The 26,359-nt window shown below is 42.5% G+C and overlaps 1 protein-coding gene across 1 annotated transcript in view; it reads left to right on the top strand.

Annotated features, from left to right (window-relative positions):
- Nucleotides 1-26,359, top strand: part of GLI2 (GLI family zinc finger 2) — a 269,012-nt gene that overhangs the window by 187,772 nt on the left and 54,881 nt on the right. The window contains exon 4 of the mRNA XM_050916982.1: nt 24,898-25,100. Within this exon, the coding sequence (XP_050772939.1) occupies nt 24,898-25,100 (203 nt within the window). The remainder of the gene's footprint in view (nt 1-24,897; nt 25,101-26,359) is intronic.

Here is a 26,359-nt window from a genome sequence, read left to right as displayed (position 1 = left end):
CAGTGTATTTGTAGTGAAGGAGGGGAATGGTTAGATCAACGAACATGCTGAATAGATTCTTACATTGCGTCTTACCTAGCCCTTCAAGGGTCATTAACATTTCCGTTTAGAGGAAAAGAAATATTGATGTGTTTGGTAGTCTCTCCAGCCTTTGCCTGCGCATTACAGCACTTCAAAGTGTTTATATAGGGATGGGAATTGTCATGGCGTGGATGCAAAGAGGGTCTTTGGTCCAACTAAACCTGCCAGTGAAACAATTTAGGGGAACTAGGTATTAAGAATCAATATCTGTATTATACCCTTTGGAGATTACTATATGTTCTGTAGCTGTTTAAAGTGTGTCAAGTAGTGGTACAGTATAATTAATTTCTGCAGAAAACTGTGAGGCTTCAATCAGAACCTCTTGCTAGCTTAGATAGTTACATCTCTCACTGCTGCACATTTTGTGTGTGTGTAAGTAATAAGTAGTTGTATGTCTAACACACTGGCAAAGTGCATTTTGTGTCCATTTCTCTTAATACACAAAGGTTAGATGCTTGCTCCCTGCAGATGAGCGTAGTCCTTTAGTTCTAATGATGACTTTAGAGCTGAAAGTCCCAGGTTCAATCACAGCTGGTGAGCCACACATGGATCATTGCATAAATATGAATAATTTGTATTATTATCATCTATATTGCAGTAGCATCTAGAGACACCAGTCACAAATTGTGGCCCCACTGTGCTACAAAACTTTACACACATGTAACAAAAAGACCTTGGCTCAATGAGCTTACAATCTATAACATATAAATCTATAATATTTAAAACCACATACTATCAAAGTGTGTGTGTTTATGTACATATATATTTGCCTATAACATAAACAGATATTTATATCTGTATGCAGATATACTGTGTATCTTTGTGTGTGCAAATACAGAAAGATTTTATATTATTTCCATTTTGGTTCCTTTTCTCCCCCCTCATTAATCATGATTCAGTGATTTCCTCGTGTTGTTTGCAACTGTATAATACTGCTTAGAAGAGGCATCACAGCTTCTTATGAGCCCAAGTCCAAGGGTTTTGCCCTAGCCCTCTAGAGACAAATAAGACTTAATCACTCTTCTCATGGCAAGATGAGATCCAAGCTTTCCCTCCTCTGGTGTCTGTTAGTTTAGGGATTTAGGGATTCAGATTATGGGAAATGGGCCAGCTCAATAGCAGAAGGAGCATTAGCAGTCACTGTCCTGGAACAAGCATCCACTTTTCATTCATCCCTCAATTTATAGCATATTCCAACCAGTGATTTTGCTGTGGCCTCTTGTGTAACATTTTCTTCCCCAAGTAGTGTCCCTACAGGTGCTCCACTGCAGATGTACATGCACTCCTGTGGCTTTGATTGGAGATTGTCTGTTCAGCCCATGTATGCACCCTTCACATCCTTGTGCCCTAAACAAAAGATATAAAGGGCTGCATGGGGAAAGCGCCCTCAATTCCTTCTCAACCTCCTTTGGCCTGAGACAGAGTGTAGATCTCTTCAACCTAGTTGTTCTGTAGTTCTTCAGTAGTGCAGTTAGTGTTAGTAGTTGGGAATGTTTTTTCCTCCCACTGTATTTTTTATTATTATTTATTTTTCCTCCGTGAAAGGGCTTATTCTGGACTTGGTCTGAGGTATGCCGGGATCCCTGGGTTTTAAGAGAGGGCTCTTTTGCCAGTAAGTGATGGGCATCCTCAGTGCCCCTGTTGTTTATGAGACACCCATAGCCCAGTAAGTGCAAGATTTGTTCATTTTTCAAGGCCAGCTCTTGAAAGAACAGAGATGTCAAATCTAGACTTTTAATGATGGAGCAAGCATTACGACTGGCTTCTGACACAGTACTGAGGACACCCTGTATACAGAGTTTCCATTACCATGAATGCTCCATCTGCCTCAAGTCCATGGTCACTGAGCGTCTCTAGAGATTCAAGCACAAAAGAATCATCTTCAGTGTGTGGGTATTGGTCACCAAAGGCTTCAAGAGAGACAGCTTTTGCGACAGTACCCACAACTCAGAAAGCTGTACCATAGACTCATAGGATTGGAAGGGACCTCGAGAGGTCATCTAGTCCAGTCCCCTGCACTCATGACAGAACTAAGTATTATCTAGACCGTTCCTGACAGATGTTTGTCTAACCTGCTCTTAAAAATCTCCAGTGATGGAGATTCCACAACCTCCCTAGGCAATTTGTTCCAGTGCTTAACCACCCTGCCTGTTAGGAAGTTTTTCCTAATGTCCAACCTAAACCTTCCTTGCTGCAATTTAAGCCCATTGCTTCTTGTCCTATCCTCAGAGGTTAAGAACAACAATTTTCCTCTCCTCCTTGTAACAACCTTTTATGTACTTGAAAACTGTTATCGTGTCCCCCCTCAGTCTTCTCTTTTCCAGACAAAACAAATCCAATTTTTTTCAATCTTCCCTCATTGGTCATGTTTTCTAGTCCTTTAATCATTTTTGTTGCTCTTCTGTGGACTTTTTCCAATTTGTCCACATCCTTTCTAAAATGTGGCACCCAGAACTGGAAACAATACTCCAGTTGAGGCCTCATCAGCACAGAGTAGTATAGAAGAATTACTTCTTGTGTCTTGCTTACAACATTCCTGCTAATACCATCTGAGCCTCTGACCGATAAAAATAGTAAGCACACTAGTTCTCCCATGAAATCTCAATCACAGTCCCACAAGAAGGCTCTGGAGACCTCAGGTCCCAAAGGGAGTTCCTGTGAGGCTTCAAGTGCTCTGGTACCGTGAAGGCTTCTAAAGCATCTTCTAAGAGTCATATGTCTAAACCAGATTTGGTACCAAGGACCTCTTCAGCTTTGGACAGCCAGACCCAGGTTTGTAGAGGTTCTACCTCAGAGGTCTTCATCATCAGACTCTGTTATCCCTTCAGTACCTATACCATCATCAGGTTCTGCATCGGTACTGACAGACTTTGACTCCTGACTCTATCAAGAAAGGGATAGATAATAAGACACAAAATATCATATTGCCTCTATATAAATCCATGTTGCGCCCATACCTTGAATATTGCGTGCAGATGTGGTTGTCTCATCTCAAAAAAGATATATTGGAATTAGAAAAGGTTCAGAAAAGGGCAACAAAAATGATTAGGGCTATAGAATGACTTCTGTATGAGGAGATATTAATAAGACTGGGACTTTTCAGCTTGGAAAAGAGGCGCCTAAGGGGGGATATGATAGAGGTCTATACAATCATAAGTGGTATAGAGAAAGTAAATAAGGAAGTGTTATTTACTCCTCATAATACAAGAAGAAGGGGCCACCAAATGAAATTAATAGGTAGCAGGTTTAAAACAAATACAAGAAAGTGTTTTTTTCACACAACGCACTGTCAGCCTCTGGAACTCCTTGCCAGAGAGTGTTGTGAAGGCCAATACTATAACAGGGTTCAAAAGTGAGCTAGATGAGAAATGGTGTCTCTAGCCTCTGTTTGCCAGAAGCTGGGATTAGGTGACAGGGGATGGATCACTTGATGATAACCTATCTGTTCGTTCCTTTTGGGGCACCCACCATTGGCCACTGTCAGAGGACAGGATACTGGGCTTGATGGACCTTTGGTCTGACTCAGTGTGGCCGTCCTTATGTTCTTATGGTCTTTCTCATACTAGGTGTTTGAATTCTCTACCATCAATACGAAAGGTGACTGCCACCGAAAATCAGCGAACTCCCACCTATATACCACCAGTACTGCAGCAGTAGAGACCTCCTTGTAGATCTAATGTACCTGCATTTCAGGGAGGTATTTAATACAGTTGCACATGGGAAATTGTTGTTATTATTATTATTATTATTATTATTATTATTATTATTATTAAATTGGAGAAGATGGGGATTAATATGAGAATTGAAAGGTGGAAATGCAAGGTCATGCATTTAGGGACTAACAACAAGAATATTTGCTATAAGCTGGCCCTTATTAATTGGAAGCCAGAGAGGAAGAGAGAGACCTGGATGTATTTGTTAATCACAGGATGACTATAAGCTGTCATTGTGATGCAGCCGTTAAAAGGGGCTAATGCAGTCCTAGGATGCACGAGGCGAGATATTTCCAGTAGAGATAGGGGACTATTAGTACCAGTATACAAGGCACTGGTGACAGCATCTGGATGGCTTTGCTGCTTATCATTAGCAAGGCATTGTGAGAAACAGCCCAGGCTGGAGAGTTAAGGAGGCACAGCAGTCCCACAGTCCCAGGCTGCACCGTGAAGATCCTGTTACAGACCGCATCTGGAACACTGTGTGCAATTCTGGTCTCCCATGTTTAAGAAAGATGAATTCCAACTGGAACAGGTGCAGAGAAGGGCTACTAGGATGATCTGAGGAATGGAAAACCTACCTTATGAGAGGAGACTCAGAGCTTGGTTTGTTTAGCCTAACCAAAAGAAGACTCGAGGAACACCTGATTGCTCTCTATAAATACATCAGAGGCAAAAATAGAAGGGAGGGGAGGAGTTATTTAAGTTAAGGATCAATGTGTGGACACGGGAACAAATGGATATAAACTAGTCATCAACAAGTTTAGGCTTGAAATTAGGTGAAGGTTTTTAACCATTAGCAGAGTGAAGTTCTGAAACAGCCTTCCAAGGGTATCAGTGGGGGCAAAACCTTAACTGGCTTCAGGACTGAGCTTGATGGGTTTATGGAGGGGATGGTATGATGGGACTGCCTACAATGGCGTGTAACCCATCAGCAACTGCAAGTAGCAAAAATCCCCAAGGGCTGAAGATGGGACACTAGATGGAAAGCGCTCTGAGTTACTGTGTTCTTTCCTAGATGTCTGCCTGGTGGGTCTTACTCACGTGTTCAGGGTCTAACTGATTGCCATATTTGGGGTAAGGAAGGAATTTTCTCCTGGGTCAGATTGGCAGAGACCCTGGAGCTTTTGCCTTCCTTTGCAGCATGAGGTGTAGGTCACTTGCAGGGTTAAACTAGTGTAAATGATGAATTCTTTGTAACTTGAAGTCCTTATGATTTGAAGACTTCAGTAACTTAGCCAGAGGTTAGGGGTCTATTACAGGAGTAAGAGCATGGGGTTTGGTGGCCTGCAGTGTTCAAGAGGTTATACTAGATGACTTCATGACATTAAAGTCTATGAATCTCCACTGAGCCAGAATCTCTGTTACTTACTGATGATGGTCATCTTGCAATAACAGATCTGCTGGGTCACCATTTATACCTCAGTCACTGAGGCCATCTTACTCACCAACTTCAACGAAACAGGGCGAATAATTATCACCTCCCCTGGAATATTTTGAGGAGGACTCCTTTGACTCTCAAATTTCAGTACACAGTTCTCCTGTTCATTCTAGGAGGGATAATTCATCCATACATACCAACACTGGGAGGGAAAAGTCCTCAACTTCCACCATCTTGGTATGACTCTCAGTAGGTGCCTCCCCCTATGCCGTATGATCCTCCATGGTGGACTTTTTGGGATCCTTGAGCTATCTACCAATAACAATTTAGGTCAGCATCTACCCACTCCAGAAGGGAGTATAGACAGGGCATTCTTTTCAACCTTCCCTCCCACTTCCCAAGAAGAGGAGACTTCAGGACCGGGAGGCAAGGGCTGGCAAAGAGGTGACACCTGTTACTAATATTTCATCATCATCACCTGATGAGGCCATCATGCCTCTATCATCTTCTCTGGCAGATGACTTCAAGATGTTTCAGGAGCTGATGTATTGTTAATACACTTCAAATTCTGTTAGAGAAGGTCCTGGAGTCCCACCCTAAACTTGACATTTAACACAGCTCAGTCTCTGTGCAGCTAGACATCTCTCTCAATGAAGCTTTGCTGGAGCCTACTAAAATCCCCTGCCAGACTCCAACTACCACACTACCTACTTGCAGACATGAGGATAGAAAGTGCTATATCCCACCCAGGGATTCTAATTTTTTTTCTAACCCTATATTGGACTCTTTGGTAGTGGGTACCATCAGTGAATGTGGTAGACACCACAATTCTAAGTCTACCCTTATTCCAAAGACCACAAGAGACTTCACTTCTTTGGTCAAAAGTCCTACTCCTTAGCTGCACTATAGTTTCAAATTGCAAACCACTAGGTGCTTATGGTGAAATACAATTATTTAAACTACAAGTTTCATTATTTTATTGAACACCTTCCAGAGGAGCATCAGGAGCAATTCCAGGCTATCATACAGGAAGGTTATCTTTTGGCAAAAACATCATTACAGGCATCCTTAGATACTGCCAGTAGTGCAGCACAATCCATATCCACTGTCATAATATGATGAGCATCGCCTACGGATGTCAAGTTTCCCTAGGGAGGTACAGAGTACTGTTGAAGACCTTTATTTTGATGGCCACAAACAATTTGCTCAGCCTACCAATGACTCACTTCACACTCTGAAAGACTTGAGGGCCAGGCTCAAATTCCTTGGGATTTATACCTGTGAACAAAAGAAGTCTTAGTAGGTCTCAGACCGCACAAGATTTTGTCCAGCCCATTTTTCTAACTTCTGTAGGCCACCCAAGCGACCGACCAACAGACTAGCTATTCAAAGAAGAAGCCAGTTGTCCACATCTTCCAAGCACCATTTCTGATGGCCTGATTGAGAGTCTGGACCATCCTATTGACAGGAATTTACTGCTACACCATCCTATCCTCCATTTCCCAGTACTGCCTTTGTATACTGCCTTTCCCAATTTCAAGCTGAATCACATTGGACAAATGGGTGTTGGAAGTCATAACATCTGGTTACAGCTTTCATTTCAATTCCATCCCTCCCTATCAGCCCCATTCCCCATCCCTTTTTAGGGACCCATCTCACAATCAATGGCTGGCACAAGACCGCTTTCTTCTATGTTTCGGGGCCATAGAGCCAGTTCCTGTACAACACAGGGAAAAGAGATTCTACTCACAGTACTTTATGGTTCTCAAAAAGAACAGAGGTTGGAGGTCAACACTAGGCCTCAGATGTCTGAACAAATATATGAAACAGTAAACATTGAGCCTTACAGCCACATTTCCCTTCTAGATTCCAGAGACTGGTTTGTGACTCTCAACCTACAAGCTACATACTTTCATATGGCAATCCACCCTTTTCACAGGCGGTTTCTTCAGTTCTTATTCAACTGCAATACCAGGTGCTCCCTTTCAGCCTTTCCTCAGCCCCAAGGGTATTCTCAAAGATTATAGTGGTCATAGCCATGCATCTTAGTTGTCCAGGCATAATAGTCTTCCCTTATCTGGATGATTGGTTGATCAGAGGCAGATCTTATCAGGAAGTATTATTGGTGGTGATATAGGTGACATGGTCCATGTTCCACCACCTAGCCCTCCAATTCAATCTCGAAGTCCATTTTGATACCATTTCAATGTCTAAATTTTATAGGAGCTTTTCTGGATGTCGTGGCAGTCAGGGCTTATCTCTGTTCCAACAGATTTCTCACCCTAAATAATCTCATCTCAAAAATCCAGTGCAATCTCCTCATGCAAGTAAGAAAATAGTCTTCAACTGCTGGGATACATGACATCTTGCATTTTTGTAATTCAATACATCAGGTTACATCTTCAGTGTCTCCAGGGATGGCTTTACATGGTCCAGCTTGTCTGTTCCCCAGTGGGTTCTGCAGTCACTCCACTGGCAGAAGGAACCTGCCAATACCTGTGCAGGAGTCCCATTTATCCAGAATCCACATACTGTCATGATAACATCAGTCACGTCACTTTTGAGATAGGAAGCACAGCTGGGACCTCATACAATTCAGGGCAAATGATCACTGCAAAAACAGTTCCTCCACATCAACCTTCTAGAGCTGAGAGCGGTCAGAAATACTTGCCTTTACTTTCTTCCTCTAATCAGAGCCATGTCAATCAAGGTAAGGACAGTTTGGCTAGCATGTATTGTATCAATTGTCAAGGAGGTACACGTTCTCTCTCTCTCTGCAACAAAACGAAACTCTGGAGTTGGTGCATAGCCAACTAGATAGTCATCTCAGTTTCTTACTTCCCGGTGTTAAGGAGATAACTTCTCCTTAAATTACAAATGGGAGCTGGACCCCGAGGTCCTCAATAGAATATTCTTACTGTGGGGATTCCTAGGGAGTTGATCCTTTTGCTACGCCAGCCAATCTGAATGGCAGCAAATTGCGTGCCAAGGGAGGTCTAGATCCCCAATCTCTAGCAGATGCCTTTATCATTTCCTGGATAGGAGGCCTTCTATAGGTGTATCCATGAATCCCATTGCTTCTAAAAGTTCTCAGCAAGATCAAGGAAAACCAAGACAGAGTCATTTTGATTGCTCCAACTCTGCCAAAACAGATTTGGTATCTTTACCTCATCTGACTCGCCTCTCACCCACCATGGCAGCTTCTGATCAGCTCCCCTCTGTTGTCTCAGGATGGTGGTCAGGCACTTCACCCTAAACTGGAGGTTCTGTGGCTCCAAGCATGGCTCCTCAGTGGTTCTCAGGGTTAGAGACTTCCTGTTCATCAGAAGTGCAACAGGAATTATTAAATAGTAGAAAGGAATCTATAAGACATACTTACTTACCTTCAGAAGTGGAAACATAATCTTGGTGTAATCGTCATCAGCTGTCACCAGCTTGTCCTTCTTTGTCCACAATCTTGGATTACCTGTTGGAATTGAAAAGATCAGGACTTTCTGAGAATTCCATTAAGGTTCACTTAGCAGCCATTACAATTTCCAGTAGAGGATTTTTCAGTCTTCATCCATCCTACCACAGTGAGATTGTTAAGAGGTCTAGTGAATTGCTTCCTGCCAATCAGGCATCCTACTCCAATCTAGGATTTGAGCCTTAATTGCCTTGTGAAACACACCTTTGAGTCACGAGCTACATTCTCCTTGTTACATTCATCTATGAAGACAGCCTTCTTGGTGGTCATCACCTCTTCCCAAAGGGTCAGAAAGCTGGGGCCTCTAATCACAGATCCTCCATTCACAGTGTTTTCTAGAGAAATGGTGTCACATTGACCCCATCCAAAATGTTTACCTATGGTCTCTTCTGAATTTCATATTAGTCAGACTATTCACCTTCCAGTGCTTTCCCCAGCACCTTCCCCAGCACCTTCCAGTGCTTTCATTAAACTAGACAGGAGACTGCTTTTCATGTCCTAGGTGTCAGGTGAGTGTTGGCCTTTTACCTGGATAGAACCAGACCCTTTAGAAAATCTCCTAGGCTTTTTATGTTGATTGCAAAGTGATCACATGACTTGACAATCTCCACACAGAGACTCTGAAGGTGGATCTCTGGGTGTATGAGTTGGCTGATGTTCTCACTCCCCTTAGAGTGACAGCTCATTCTACAAGATTGCAGTCTGTCTGTAGCCTTTGTCAAGACGTACCTGTTGCTGAAATCATTAGAGCCAGAATCTGGGCATCTCTGCATACTTTCTCCAACCATTATGCTTTCGTTCTCACTGCTAGACCAGACGCTACAGTATAATGCAGTTTTCTCTTCAATGCTGAACTCTGCCCCAAAGCTCCCTCCTTTGTAGGTGCATACTGCTCAGGAGTGACCCAAAGTGGACCACCCATAGGGACACTACTCAAAGGAGGAGAGGTTACTCATCCCATGTGGTAACGAGTTCTTTGATGTGTGTCACTGTGGGCACTTTGTTCCCTACTCTCCTTCCCTTCTGCTTCTGAAAATTCTTTGTGGGGCTTTGTGGTGGAGAAGGAACTGAGGGCAGTTCACCCACACAGCCCTCTATATCCTTAGTGAGGGGCATGAGGGTGTGAAGGGCACACATATAGGCTAACCAGTCACTGCTACCACAAATCTCTGATCAAAGGTGCAGAGGTGCATGCACACCTGAAGAGGACACTGACTGGGACACACATCTGGAAGTACTCCAGTTACAGTTGAGTAACCTCTCCTTGCCCTTTCCCTGACACGTTGCTTATAAAGAAAAGTCAAAGCCCTGGGCTTCTTGGACGCACAAGATACCAGGGATGCAGGAGCTTAACTATTTTGTTAACATAAAATTACAGATGTCAGATATAAACTCTTTCAGTTAACATTGCCTGGAGTAATGCTGCTGTCAGCTGATTGTATTACAGTCATGATGAAGAGGAATGGTTCTCTTCTGGTTTCTGGGATATAAATTGGTGCTGTGCCAAGATGAATTTAATATTTAATGAACGAATAAGAATTTTCTTCAGTCTTCCTGTCTCTTCCAGCTCCCCCCACACCATGACTCACAATTTCCACAAACAGGTTAATGAAAGCTCTTTTTGGTTCCTAGATGCTCAGGTACTATGGCAATGGGTGCCATATGAGTACTTGATCATTAAATGTTAAGTCTCATCCCTTCATGTTAATATCCACACCTCTTCAAGATCCAGGAAGAAAAAGCCATCCCAAAATAGTATGTCAAGAAGACACTGTGCTGAAACATTACTGATCAAGAATGGAATTTTTCCCCATGACCAATCTGTTTTCCCAAATGCCATGTTCTCTCTTATAGTCATTAGTAAAAGTATCCCCCTAAATGTGCTAGGGAAAGCTGCCTTCAACTGATCAGACACAGTATGTCATACTCGACATTTCTTTCTAACTTTACCTCCCCCCACCACCAACATCAGAGCTGTCTCAAAATCCTGTCATGTCTTCCTCTGCAACATCTCCAAAATTTATTTTTTCAGTCTGTACCATCAAAATCTTGTCCATTCCATTCCTTAGTCATCTCCTTCCTCATCACCTGCTTTGTTTCCTTGGTTCTCCTGATATTCCCCTGCAAGCCATCCAAAATGCTGCTGGGAAAACCACCATCATTCTCCAGTGCTGTGACCATGTCACTCTCTTTGAACCCCTTGGTTTTCTGCTTGTCTCTGTTGGAATGTAGTTCAGACTTCTGGTCACTCTTAAGCATCTGCATAATGATACTGTCCTTTCTTGTGTTTCCCCCACTCTCCCTCATAAGCGTCTTGCTGAATTGCTCTTATTGGTTCTTTTCCCACTTCTATCTTTATCTTCTTTCATGCCTTTTCTGTCTTTCCATCTCAGCCACGTTCCTTCAAGCCCCTTGTTAGAACTTGCTTCTTCCAGGAACCCTTTCATCATTAGTTTCCCAAGAAACCAACTCTGATACCATGATGTTAAAAATCTTTCTACCATTCCTTAATTCATTCATGTTTTTGATGTTTTTCAATCTTCTCTGTTTATGAGACCTGATGCTGGTCGTTCTTCAGCCCTTGTTACCAAGGGAAAACTTGTGTGAAAAGGTGGGACATGCAGAATATAAATTAGAAGATCATCTAAGTAACATAATTAGGTAAAAAGGATCTATAGAGCTGAAACAGAATGTTTACTCCCTTTGATATGTTTTCATAGCATATGACTGCACAGTGGGCTGTGAGGCTGATTAAGTATAAAACAAAACTAAAAAAATCACCATTATTAAGCTTGAATCAAAGATCTCTCTTTAACATACTAATTTGATTTGGGTTTTAAAGTCCCATATCAACTCTAATTCTTGTCTTTGATGTCTTGCTTATTTGTGTTTTGCGTAACGGAGAGTGACCTTGCTTGTTAAGAGCCTAAATTTTTCTTTGTTTGGCGATAAATAAAATGTGAAATTTTATTAATTGTTTTTATTTTTATCATCTCCACTGAGGGCAAGTTACTGCACAACAGAAAATAAGGCCTAGTCTACACTGTGTGTGTGGGGGGGGATCGATATAAGATATGCAATTTCAACTATGAGAATAGCGTAGCTGAAGTCGACGTATCTTAGATCGAATTAAAATTACTTACTTCGCGTCCTCGCATTCCTCGCGGCACTGGATCGACGGCTGCGGCTCCCCCATCAACTTTGCTTTTGCCTCTCGCACTGCTGGAGTTCAGCAGTCAACGGGAGAGTGATCAGGGATCGATTTATCGCATCTACACTACATGCGATAAATCGATCCCCTGTAGATCGATAGCTACCCACTGATCTGGTGTGTAGTGTAGACGTACCCTAAGTGATTGTGCTCCAAAGAGTTTACAGTCCAAAGGCCCCAATCCTGCACAGAATTACACAGGTCCTTAACTTTACATATTATGAATGATGACATTGACTTCAGTGGGATGAGTCACAGTGTGGAAATTTAAGCACATGCATATTACTGTGTAGGATCAGGGTCTAAACTGGCAAGACAGACATGAGAGCAAAGAAGTATTACTATGTCCATTTTATAAATAGGAAACTGAAACACAGAGACACTAAGGACCTGCTTCTGCTCCTGTTGACATCACTGGCTAAATGTCCAGTGACTCCAGCAGTGCATTATTACGCCTTAAGGGGCAGATTTTTTAAGATAATTAGGTGCCTAAAGATGCAGATAGGGACCTAGTGTGATTTTTTTAAAAGTGCCTGAGAGTCTGACTCCCACTGAAACTGATGGGAGCTAGGCACCTATCTGCAACTTTAGGCACCTAAATGCCTTGGAAAATCTGTCCCTGAGTGACTTGCCCAGGGTCATGCAGGGTGTATCTGAGAACTGAACTCAGATCTCCAGAGTCCTCTTCTAAAGCCGTAACCACAAATCTTGTCTAAGAATTTTTAGATTTTGAGGTCTATAAATGTTAAGGCCAAAAAGAACCACTCTGATCATCTAGTCTGACATCTGTAACTCAGACTATAAAATTCCAGCCAGTAATTTCTACAGTGCTAGGAATTATTTTCCCCTAATACTTAAGACCAATAGCTTGTGGTTGTAATAGATCATATCTTTTAGGAAGAGATCCAATTTTGATTTAAAGACAAGTGGTGAATTTACCACTTCCCATGGTAAGCTGTTCCAATGGGAAATCACCCTCACTGTTAAAAATTCTCTCTGTGTGTGTGCATGTTTTCAATGCACAAACACAAAATTTGAGGGGAGTGAAGAAAAACCCAAACGGTGAAAATCTGTGTGTGAAATTCTGCAGCAAAGCTTTCACCATTTTCACCCAGTTCTGTTGATAACCTCTGTAACTGTCTTTTGAAAGTGGTAAAATTAGTTGCCAATTCCATAGTAATACCTTGCTGCTTATATAATGGTCTTCATCTGTAGATCTCAAAGCACTTTACAAAAGAGGCATCATTATCCCCATTTTACAGATGGGAAAATAGAGGCATAGCGAGATTAAAATGACTTGCCCAAAGTCACATAGCAGGTCAGTGGTAGAGTTGGGAATTAGAACCCATGTCTTCTGAGCTCTAGTCCAGTGGCTTATCTACTGGGCCTCCCTAACAGTCTCTGAGTTGCTAGCCTACAATTTTGCTAGGTGTTGTAAAGCTGAGAACCATATATTCAAGCATTAGGTCATTCTACAGGATAATTTCCAGCTAGTTACATGTGAAATTTGAAGGATTACCAGTCCACCCAATTGACAGGCTCATCCAACGGGAGTTGTTCAAGGCCACAAGACAGCTAATATCCCTCACTCATTCCCTGCAGATATTGAGTTGCACATCAGCTGCTTTTTAAGTTTAAAAATGAAAAAATATTCTCCATAAATGTTCAAATCACACATGAATTTGATGTGAATTGTGTATGTTCCTGATTTGACCTCTCAAACATACCTTATTTTGAGGGATGTCACTCATTGCTGTCCCCAAGTTACTTCATAAATGTGGTGTCTGCTCACTTTGGCTGTTGAAAATGGTTTCACCTTAGAAATAAACAATTATGAAATGCAGGTTCTATCAAGAGTTACTTTCACTGTAGGAATGAGTTTCACAGCAGTTTGTTTCCTGCAGAGTAATTTGTTGGCATTCCTCATTAAGGGTCTCTGTCAAAGACTGTGTTTCACATATGAGCATTTGCAAGTTAAGAGATACGGTATAGAGCACCATCATTGTCTATTGATTTTGTATGGAGTTGTGGGTGTCAGCACTTCTGAAAATCAGGCCAAAGGTGACTGTTTATTTTAGGAAACAAGTTGGTTTTTTTTAACTTTTAACAAAAATGCAATACTTACCATGTACAGTTTCTGTTTCATAACGGCTTGTCTATACCCATTTCTCAGTAGAAAATGTCAACTTTTATAACCCAACAAAACAATCATTTGCAAGTGTCCTTATTCCATTAAGCAACCGGGAACTATTCACCACTTTGTCTTCCACAGAATGAATGCATTTGGAAGCAAAGAATTAATTTAAACTAGTCATGGGACTTTAGCATTGGTTATTTGTCCTCCTGTCAGTGACTTTTATTTAACCTGCTCAGGTTATTTCACAGAAATGCAAGTTCTTTAACTATCACATTATTAATTCAATGTCACTCCAGATTACCTCTTATTAGCATGCATCTGGGATGGTGGGCCAGGCAGGGGAATAGTGTTTGTGAGGAGAGAAACCAACATTCTCCACCACATCTAATCTTGCGGGGGAATTGTTATTACATGCTCACAATGAGAAAGAAATTATGAGGGTTTCCTAGATTTTAAGCCAGGGATGGGAAAGAAGGTCCCAAGTTTTCTTTAGATGAATGCCTCCCTCATTTCCATACTCTTAGACCCTGTTGGAGCACAGAAAATGTTTTAGATCAGCTCTCAATCCAGCCTTAACTCATGGGCAGTGGTGGCAGAGAGGCACTTGCAGAGAGGTTCAGCTTCCAGGAACACCCGAGCTGATTTCATGCAAGACGGACAGGGTGGGCATTGGGAAATGGCTCTACTCCTAGTTCATGGCATAAACAACTCCAGTGGAAGCTGGGCTGCTGCCCAAGCATCCTCTCTGCCAATTTATTTTAAAAAAATTAAAATGAAAGTCGCACTATTTTTTTGCTGCACTTATTTACAAATTAAAATGCCTGAGAACCACTAGTACCGTCTCCAAATTCTGGTGGCCTCAGATACCCTCATCCCAATGGGAATTCACTTCCAAGAAGTAATGCTATTACAGTGCTGATCAGTGGGGCTGCTGTTCCAGCACAAGAGACATAAAGAACACCTTTAACAGCATTGTGTCTAGCAGTAATGCCTAGGGGCATAGCAGTTCACATGCACCGTTGTGAGTAGTGGTGAGAGGAACATCTACTTGCCAACCTCTAAGAGACCTAAATAGGGATGCGTGTCCACTTCACTGAAATACACCGGACTGGGGGAACTTTTTGAAGGAAAGCTTTAAAATATTTTGATGACATAAGACTGGCCATACTGGTCAGACCAATGGTCCATTTAGCCCACAATCCTGTCTTTCAACAGTGGCTAGTGTCAGATGCTTCAGAAGGAATGAAGAGAACCGAGCCATTATCGAATGACATCCAGTCCCAGCAGTCGGAGGTTTAGGGACACCCAGAGGAAAGGGTAGTGTCCCTTACTGTGTTGGCTAATAGCCATTGATGGTCCTATCCTCCATGAACTTACCTAATTCTTTTTTGAACCGGTATACTTTTGGCCTTCACAACATCCCCTGGCAACGATTTCCACAGATTCACTATTTGTTGGGGGAAGAAGTACTTCCTTATGTTTGTTTTGAAACCTGCTGCCCATTTATTTCATTGGGTGAACCCTGGTTCTTGTGTTATGTGAAGGGGTTTCCTTATTCACCCTCTCTACAACATTCATGATTTTATAGACCTCTATCATATCTTCCCTTAGTCATCTCTTTACTAAGATGAACGGTCCCAGTCCTTTTAATCTCTCCTTATATGCAAGTTGTTCCATACCCTTAATATTTTCAGTTGCCCTGTTCTTTACTTTTTCCAAATGAGATGGGGCTATCAGAACTTCATGCAGTGTTTTAAGGTATGGGTGGATTATATTTTTTGTCTTATTATGTATCTCTTTTCTAATAGTTCCTATCATTCAGTTAACTTTTTTCACTGCCACTGAACATTGAGCAGATGGTTTCAGAGACTTTTCCACAATGTCTCCAAAATCTCTTTCTTGAGAGGTGACAGCTCATTTAGAATGCATAATTTTGTATGTATAGTTGGGATTATGTTTTCCAATGTGCATTACTTTGCATTTATCAACATTGAATTTCTTCTGCCTTTTTGTTGCTCAATCACCCTGTTTTATGAGACCTCTTTGTAACTTTTTGCAGTCTTCTTTGGACTTAACTATCTTGAGTAATTTTGCATCATCTGCAAACTTTGCCATCTCACTGTTTACCCCTTTTCCAGAGCATTTATGAATATGTCAAACAGCACAGGTCCCAGTACAGATACTGGATCACTCTTGACCACATACTTGTTGTCACCCTCAAAACATTCTAATAGATTAGTGAGGCATGATTTCCCTTTACAAAAGTCACGTTGACTTGTTCCCAGCACATTGAGTTCATCTCTAAGTCAGATCATTCTGCTTTTTACTACAGTTTCAACCAATGTGCCTGGTACTGAAGTTAGGTTTACCAACCTGTAATTGCCATGATGGCCTTTGGATCCTTTTTTAAAAATCAGCATTACATTAGTTCTTCACCAGTCATGTGGTTCAGAGGCTGATTTAAGGGATAGGTTACATACCACAGTTATAGTTCTTCAATTTCATATTTGATTTCCTTCATAACTCGAGTGAATACCTTCTGGTCCTGGTGACTTATTACTGTTTAATTTATCCATTTGTTCCAAAACCACCTGTACTGACATTTCAATCTGTGACAGGCCTGACCATGCTGAATTGAGATGTTTGGCACATATGGGTTAGGACTGTAAACTACTGAGCCACTGAAAATCCTCCACTCCGTTTTGAAGAGAGTGTTGTCTACTGGCTAGAGAATGGGACTAGGGAGACAGGACACCTCAGTTCTATTATTGGGTCTTTTATTTGCTGTGTTACTTTTGGCAAATTTACCATATTCTCCATTTACCTAGCTGTAAAATGGGAGTTGTACTCCTCACATGCCTCACAAAGGGGTTTGTGCATCCAAGGGTATGGCTACACTGCAGCTTGGAGCAAGTCTCCCGGGCCAGGTAGATAGATTCATGCTAACTTCGCTGGAGCTAACATGCTAAAAATAGCAGTGTAAAAGTTGTTCCTCCAGTGGAGTCTGGGGCTAGCCACCTGAGCTCAAATTCAGGGTGGGTTTCAGAGCCTGAGCTGCAACATCCACATTGCTATTTTTAGCACACTAGCTTAGTTGGAGCTAGCATGAATCTGTCTACCTGGGCTGGGAGGCTCATTACCAGCTGCAGTGAAGACATCCCCTTGGGGGCCAGAACCTCAACTGGTGTAAATCAGTGTAGCTCCACTTAAGTAAAAGGAGAGAAGATGCCAGGTGAGGGTCAGGCCCAAGACTTCTTCTTCGGTACTAAGCAGTTGAAGACCTTCAGATGAAAGGTGCTATAGCAAAGTATTATGTTATTGTTCAGGGGGAGTAGATTTTTCCAAACCTCTTAGGCTCTTTCTATCTGACACTGCTACACAATGAACAAAAACAACAAGGTGTCCTTGTGGCGCCTTAGAGACTAACAAATTTATTTGGGCATAAGCTTTCATGGGCTAGAACCCACTTCATCAGATGCATGGAGTGGAAAATACAGGAGCAGGTATAAATACATGAAAGGATGGGGGTTGCCTTACCAAGTGTGTGGTCAGTCTAATGAGATAAATCAATTAACAGCAGGATACCAAGGGAGGAAAAATAACTTTTGAAGAGGTAATGAGAGTGGCCCATTACAGACAGTTGAGAAGAAGGTGTCAGTAACCGTAGGGAGAAATTAGTATTGGGAAAATTAAGTTTAGGTTTTGTAATGACCCAACCACTCCCAATCTTTATCCAGGCCTAATCTGATGATATCTAGTTTGCAAATTAATTCCAGTTCTTCAGCTTCATGTTGGAGTCTGTTTTTGAAGTTTTGTTGTCATTGAAGAATTGCCACTTTTAGGTCTGTTATTGAGTGACAGGGAGATTGAAGTGCTTTCCTACTGGTTTTTGAATGTTATGATTCCTGATGTCAGATTTGTGTCCATTTATTCTTTTGGTGTAGAGACTGTCAAAGGTTCTTACGGATAGATGGATTTTTCCCCCCCATTTTGGTTGAACGGCCTGACGGAGACTTGATAAAAGCTTTGTGTCCTGCTGAGAGGCCCGTCAGTTGACCATAGGGCCAAAGAAGAGACCCAGTATTGCCATTTAGCATGAGGCCACTGTCCAAATATGGCTCTTACTGACTGTGTGTTTAATGCATTCCTCTGCTTTTGGGTTGTCTGCATATTTCAGATGAATTGACACTGATTTCAACAGACTTATTTACCCTGATTTTGTTTTGCTGCACTGAGGTGGCACAGGTGGTAAGAAGATTAAGCAGCTTTCTTTTCCTTTGATGCAAGTACAATTGGGGAGTTACTGGACCCCTAGGAAACCACCAAAAATTCCTAGTTTCCCACTGATTCTATGTGTCAAGTGTCAACTGTTAATAGATCTTCTTGCTGCTGGTGCTATTCCTACAGTCCTGTCACACGCCAACTGCTGAGCTGCTTCGCCTCCCTGCATCTGTGGAGGAATGTGCATCAGATCCTGAAACAGCAGGGTGGCTTTCAGCGCTGACAAGTAGGTGAGAACAATGCACTGGTGGAGAGAACTATTGACAGCTGTGGAAATAATCTAAGGCTGCAAATAATGTTCTGAGAGGCACTTTTCCTGATGCCATCAATGTTTAAAGAGATCTCCCCCCTTTATCCCTAATCCTGGTCACAGATATTCCTAAGGGATTCTAAAATCGCTGCCCATGAATGCAAGAAATGTTTGCTGTGTCATACCTGCAGATGTCTAACGGTTCCCTTCCATAGACAGCAGATTGTCAGAACAAGGGGAAAATATCTATAACCCCAACACTGCCCTGTGCATTTTTCAAGGTGGTTCCCTCCTAGCTGTCAACAATAATTTGTTGATAACTGATCTGAAGAGAAGTGGGAGTTAGTGGCCTGCGAGCTCGAAAGTTCTCTGACATCAGCTCTGCTGCCAACTCAGTGTCTTGTGTTGGACAAATCAACGGACATTCCCCACCTCAGTTCTCATGTCTGTTTAAAATTTTAAAAAGTGGGGGAGGGGATAACAAATAACCTCTGCTTCCCAGGGGCATTGGGAGGATAAATTGATGAACGCTTATGTGCCTCTTAGAAGATGTAAATCGCTACATAACTGACTGCTAATGATATACGTTGGGATTTTGAAAGGAGCTTCAGGGAAACATTCCCATTTCCAAAGCCTATTTGCAAAGTGCAGCCCCAGCTGTGATGGAAATATACATAGAGTGAAATCTTGGCCCTGTTAAGATGAGTGGCAGTTTTGCGGGTGGCTTCAGTGGATCCTGGATTCTCCCTCAATATGCATGGTCAGGTGTTTTCTTCATGCCGTCCTAGGGTCCAGCAGCAAGAACAATAAAAAATTTTACAACTGTGTTCTAACATCATAGGTCTGTGGGAAAGAGCATTAAGGAAATGTGTGAAGCACTCACAGCTTCTACCTACAACCATCCCTTTTCTCCCTGTTAGGTGATCCAGTCTGGGGGGTTGCATTTGTGGATGTGATGTGTGGGGTGGATGCTGCATGTAATTTTGTTAAGGATGGTGCAGAACTTTCCTGAACATGGAATGAAGTATGAGGAGGAGAGCCAAACAGTTGGGATCATATTGTTTAGAGATGGAAAGTGGAGAGCTGTTTGTTTCAATCTATGCCCATGCCAAAGCTGGATATAGTCCCTGGAGAGAGGACATGGCCTGACCTTGTCGGTCAGATATGAGGTCAAATTTTGACATAGATGGTCACAAGCATCAGTGTCCCTTCAACCTTTAGAACACAGATGGGGAGGCAGCCAGTCTGCAGGTGTGGAAAGGACTAATAACAGGGTAGAAGGACTTTCAGGGATGGGGATACTGGAGCAGGAGAAAAGCACCGAAGGTGACCAGGTTTGGCCCTGTAGTTAAGGAACCATGCTGGAAACCAGGTGACTTGGATCCTGTTCACATCTCTGCCCAGACTCCCTCTCTGACCCTGGGCAGGTTATTTAATCTCCCCGTGCCTAAGTTCACCAGATATAAAAGGGAGCTAATAATACTCCCCCCACACACCTTTTGTCAATCTTGTCTATTTAAATGTAAGCTCTCTGAGGCTGGGACTATCTCTTTATTATGTCTTTTTACAGCACCTAGCACAGTGGGGCACTCTTCTAAACTGAGGCCTTCAGGAGCTTACTAGAATTCAGATAATTAGCAATAATGGAGGGGGAGCAAATGGCTACTGGTGAAATGGGAAAGCAAGTTGTGAAGAGAAGACAGTGACCTGAGGAATGGAGGACCTTATCCCTAATACTCTTAAGGATTAATATTAGTTGGTAGTTGATGATAGTCATGCTACTCTGAGACTTGTCATGGTAAGAGATCAGTATTCCTGAGCTGCTTATTGTAATTATTTGTGTTTCAGTAATACTTAGAGATCCTAACAGAGATTGTAACCTGATTGTGCTAGGTACACTATACACATACATAGTAAGATAAAGTCCCAGTCCCAAAGAACTTAGTCTCAATAGATGAGACAGATAGAGAGCGGGAGTATTGCTATTCTACTTTTAGGCTACGTCTACACTATACACTGCTTTTGGTGGCATGCAGGGTATGTGTAGCTACACACTGCAGTGAAAAGCAAGCTGTGTCCACACTAGTGTGTAGCTACAAGACTGCCGGAGCCTTTCCCTGCTGATGGAGTCTTTACCTGCACCAGGGAAGGGCTGTAGCATTGGGGAGCTGGAGGAGCCTTTTTCGATTGTCTCCCCTCTGCTAGAGTCCTATCTTGTAGAGGGGAAAGTCTCTAGCAGCAAGGGGTTGACTGAGCCTTTTCCCACTGCAGAGTCTTTCTCCACTGCTGGAGTCTTTTCTTGTGATGGGGGAAGGCTCCAGCAGCTAGGAGACAATGGGTCACAACACAGCTAAAAACGGAAGTGTAGAGGAAAAAGCATGGCTTGAGCAAAGAGAGCTGAGTACATGCCCACTCCCTTCAAGCATGTCTGTCTATACTCTACTCACCTAAGCCATGCCTCACTGTCTACACTGCTATTTAAACCCATGCTAGGGGGGCTATTCAAGTACACATGCTACACGCCGCTGAAAGAATCATGCAGTGTAGATCGGAGCCTTACAGATGAGGCGCAGAAAAGCTAAGTAACTTGCCCAAGGTTACAGAGGAAGTCTGTAGAAGAACTGAAAATTGAACCCAGTTCAGTTAGACCTCTGAGTCTATTTCTTTAACCACCAGGCTAACCTTGTGCTCTATTGCTGTTTGCATTTCCATTTGCATGCATTTTGATTGACATCTTGGTCATTTTCTTCCAACTTTACCTTTGTGGCCAGGCTGGAGTTTTCCTCTTCCGAGGAACTCAAAATCTTCTGCACATGGAGAAAAGGAATAGCGAGCCCTGCATATTATTAAATGCATTTTTGATGTCGGCCTCACAGTTTGATCACAGTAGCCTCAGAAGGCTCATAAACCCAGTAATACATAGTTTCAAGCCTGCATCAAAGAAGTTCACAACCCCGTTGGGAGAAGCGCTGAGTATTGATGAAAGAGGGAACTTATTGTATATGTAAGAAAACTCTTTTCATGGCTTATATATTAAGCCAGGCTCCATGGGTTGGGATAGATTGGGGCTGCTTTTAATTTACGTTCCCCGTTGCTTATATTAAGTCTTCATCAGAAGAAAAATTAGTCAGATGTTTTCTTAATGACATCACTTTTGTTAAAAACCTGTTTCATTTTTTCCAGATGAGGCGGTGGAGATTGTTAGAAATTATGTGAAACTAAATCTGGAACAGAGACTTTGATTCACTTTTCTTCCCCACCCACTGAAATAAATTGGTAGATTTCATACACAGTTGACTTATTAGCAGCAACCTCGACTGCTACACAAATCTTAGCTCAAGCTTGGCTGAGCCTTGCAGGCATGCTGCTATGGTAGATGATGTCATGGCTGAAATACAGAGGATGTTAACCAGCCACAGCACACTGTGCTATATACATAGGCTGCACAGTTTGGAACAAGGCAGTTCTGGAAAGTGACTAAGTCACCTACATAATTTTGGTAACAAAATGACATAGTAACAGGTTATGAGGTTGAAATCACTATGTGAGCATAAGTTCATCTTTCAGTACTATAAAATATAATGGGATTGATTCTGCTTTCAGTTATTGCACTGTGGATCAGGAATGATTCCAATAAAATGTGTGTGTGTGTGTGTGTGTGTGTGTGTGTGTGTGTGTGTGTGTGTGTGTGTGTGTGTGTGTGTGTGTGTGTGTGTGTGTGTGTGTTTTGGATACTGATGTACCCTTGTAATGACAGATTTTTGCTGCCTTGTATTTTACACTGGTGAGAGGCAGACGTTATCACTACAGGAGAGTATTTAGAACAATATATATATTAAAAGACATTTTAATGTATTACACATCAGCAAAGAGTGTTCAACCACTTGTAAGATTTACTAATTTATCAGAAAGACAATGACAAACACCCTCATAAATTGCTGAATAAGGCTGTAAAGCTTGTGTTACTATTCTGTGTGGCTTTGTGGATATCCGAGTATTATAAATAAATAAAAAGGCACTTGAACTGTAGACAGTATAGGGTGAAATCTGTATCTTGAGATTCAGGTGGCATGTCTAAGCCACTCAGAGAGCTTCTCTCTTGTGGCTACATACACATGTAGAGAGACCGATATTTGCGTGCACACACAATCGTGGGAATACTTAAATATTCTTATGTAGCATCCTGCATAAAACATGCTACCACTGCCAGTGCTTAGACCAATGCCAGTGAGTTCAGCTTTTGTTCCAGCCACTCTCTTATCTCCTGTCATTCGCCCTCTTACATTCTTTACGCTGATAATTCTGCATTGCCACACTACTCCTTTGTACTCTTTACCCACCAGCAGCTTCCCTCATGCTGCCAAGTCTCTGATCCCATACCTCATAAAATCGTGCTTCACAATCATCCTCAAAACTCATCATCGGACACGTCCATCCCCACCTTTCCACACCAACCCTCATTAGATCTAAATCTAATTTAAAGGTGATCTAACCTGATATAGACCCCTCTCTTTCCTCTTTGTCTGTTGTGACTTCGCCCTGTTTCTTGTATCTGGCTAAAACTGTAAACTACTCAGAACAGGGACTACATTCGTTTTCTCTGCATCCAGTGCTACTCATACCTGTGGCACCATAAATAACACATGTCATCAGTTCCCTCTCCTGGTGCTATAGGCTATTTTTAGCGGAACTCCCTTTGCAGGTTTATGAAGGGGCTGAACACTAGGGCTGAGTCTATGCCCACGTAATACAGATTCTGTGTTTCTCCCCGAGTGATAGGAAGGATGAAGGCTGTATGGTAGATTGCGCATGCATTACTGTCACTGGGTTATTTAATAAGGATTGGAAGATATGATGGACTAAACACCTGAGACCTCACTACACTACATCTTTCACCTTTGCTACTGCTGGTAGAGCTGCTCCAGGGTTGAAATACAGGTCTGATTTTTTTTTTTTTTTAGTGTAGACATGTCCAGATACCTAAACCTGCAGCATTTAGTGAGTCCTTTCTCAGGTCAAATTCTCACTTTAATGGAGACTTTGCCTAAGCAGGGACAGAGGGATTTAGCACTAAGGAGGCTAGAACCAGAACACGCATGACGAAATCTGACCTGAACATTTGCCCTCAAAAACTTAAAACAAACCTTCCAGTACGGTTTGAAAAAGTTTTGATTGACTTCTGCAGGTGAGGTTATTTAGTCAGACTGCAGCTAAGGGACTTGCCCCAGGTCACTAAATTCAGTGGCAGGGTGTGGAATAGAATGCAGGAATTCTGGTTTCCCCTTCCTTGCTTTAATCACTTGGCTATCCTCCCTCCCAAACTTCCTTCACTTCTAGACATTGCAAAGGCAGCAACTGCTAACCCCTGGGAGGTGCAGTTTCCTATCTGAGGCAGTCTCCCAGCAAGATGGGCAGATGAAAGAACTGTCAAAGAGCAAATAGGGATTCAAGGCCTGCTCACAACAGACCAAGAAATGCGGCTCATCCTGTGGCTCACCTTCATGACCATAAATGTGGCGAGTGTCTATAGCTTTTACACCCCTTTCTTGTCTAGCTCCTCTTCCCACAACTTAGATTCACTACTTCTATTGGTTTTAGCAGTTTGTTCCACGCTTTGAGCACAGAAATTCTGCCTGACTTGCTGGCAAGCATATACCTCTCCTGAGCTCCAGCTGACAAAAGGCTCTGTCTCTTTCTCTCTAGTTTTGACAAGTCCATGGTCTCACTATGAGCAGATTGAGAAGAGAACAAAGGAGGTTCCTTTCCTCTCCCCCTTCCTGCAGGGAAGTGGTGACGGACACTTTATCTTTTCTCTCTAAATAAAGTTCATAGCAGAACTTGTAAAGAATAATTCTGCCACCTTGCACTTGCATAGCACCTGTTCTCCAAAGATCTCAGTGCATGTGGCAAAAATTCTTTAAACAGCCTTCACAATATCAATGTGGGGTCAGTACTTGTAGCAAACTGGTGGCCAACTAGGGCATCACGTATGTCACTGTGCTGCATGCTGTGGCCACAGTGAATTTCACAATAATTTTATCTCTGAGCCTTTTGCTCCAAGACCAGCTGAGACAGAGGAGATTCTTCAACCACTATTCGCATCATCAGACATAGACATAGAATAGAGCAATTCTGATTCTCTCCAACAGATGGCAGTGGTACATATATGCACAGTATATATCTATTTTATAGAAGGGCAAACTGAGGCAAACAAATTGAAATGACTTGTCTAGGTTCACACAGTGAGTCAGAGCTGGGAATAGAACCCAGAAGTCCTGTTCTCCAACCATGTGCTCTGGCTTAAAGAAAAAATGCATGAAGAAGTGCTAATGAAATTGAAGCCCAATTCACAGTATGTTTTTCTGTTTCCTTCACAGGCCTCCTACCCTCAGTGGCAGCCCCGTTATCTCCGACATCTCCCTTATTCGACTTTCTCCTCACCCAGCAGGACCTGGTGAATCGCCTTTCAATCCCCCTCACCCGTACATAAACCCCCATATGGAACATTATCTCCGCACCATGCACAGCAGTCCCACTCTCTCCATGATCTCTGCCGCCAGAGGCCTCAGCCCTGCTGATGGTAAGCGCATTGCTGTCCTGACACGGAGTGTGAGGGTTTAAAACTGTAGTTGCACCACAGGCTATCAAGTGGCTGACATGATATGAGTTGTGCAGTTCTTAGATCAACTGTTGTTGAAATATGCCTTCTCCCAGCCATTGACATGGGCTGGCACCCACACTGGCAGTCTCCACAGAGAGGGCAGAAAATGAATGCACATGGCAAAGCTTATGCCTAGAAGTGGTCTTGGGGGGTCAACCTGGTGCTGGAGGAGTTTGCTCTGCTGCTACTTGTGCTGTAGCTATTTTGGAGCTCTAACACTTTTCACCAGCACTCCATTCACTATACCCCAAAGATCTACAGCTGCAAAGGATCTACAGCTGCTCTCTGAAGTGAGGAGCTGTTGTTTTTTCCCTCCTCTGTAACGACACATTTGTTTTGCATCATTGCATTGACAAACCAGAGCGTGAGAAGAGCTGTTACTGTTGGATTCTCTTATAAATATTTTGCTTAAAATTATGTACCCTTTTAATCCAGTCTTTGCTCTTCTGAGCTTCGCTGGCAGTGGGTCCCCACAGGGACCCCGGCAGCCCTGTGTCAGGACCGCAGCTGTGCAAAGTGTTTGTTGTGTCTTTGCTCTTTACACAACACTAAGAATATGAGGAAACATCTTGGACACAGTTGGATTCCAAATAACCACGTTTACTAACTATATACAAACACACAAGGCCTCGCTATGGATATACGATGCTGCTCAGTTGGGTTCTTGTGGTGTCTGCAATAGAAGACAGCAGGCGGGGCTCACTAGGGGACCAAAAAAACTACTTAAAGGGCTACTACCCCGTTCCTATACGCTACAGTGTTTCCACATGGTGCTAGCCTTTCTCATGTGATGGGTGCCCTAGTGTAGGAGGGAGAGGCCACCTGACCCTTCCTTCCTCATTATTTCTGTTCCCTCCTCTCCCTCAACGAGTAATCCCCACAGAATAGTCCTGGCCCAAGTAAAGGGGATGTGAAAACCTGTGCATGGTGCATAGAGTCTAGATCAGGGGTCGGCAACCTTTTGGAAGTGGTGTGCCGAGTCTTTATTTATTCACTCTAATTTAAGGTTCTGCATGCCAGTAATACATTTTAATGTTTTTAGAAGGTCTCTTTCTATAAGTGAATAATATATAATTAAATTATTGTTGTATGTAAAGTAAATAAGGTTTGTAAAATGTTTAAGAAGCTTCATTTAAATTAAAATGCAGAGCCCCCTGGACCGGTGATCAGGACCCGGG

This window comes from Gopherus flavomarginatus, chromosome 10 (genome assembly GCF_025201925.1).
Source record: "Gopherus flavomarginatus isolate rGopFla2 chromosome 10, rGopFla2.mat.asm, whole genome shotgun sequence".
NCBI classification, from domain to species: domain Eukaryota; kingdom Metazoa; phylum Chordata; order Testudines; family Testudinidae; genus Gopherus; species Gopherus flavomarginatus.
Note: the sequence above shows the minus strand (reverse complement) of the source record. Positions and strands in the feature narration are given on the sequence as shown.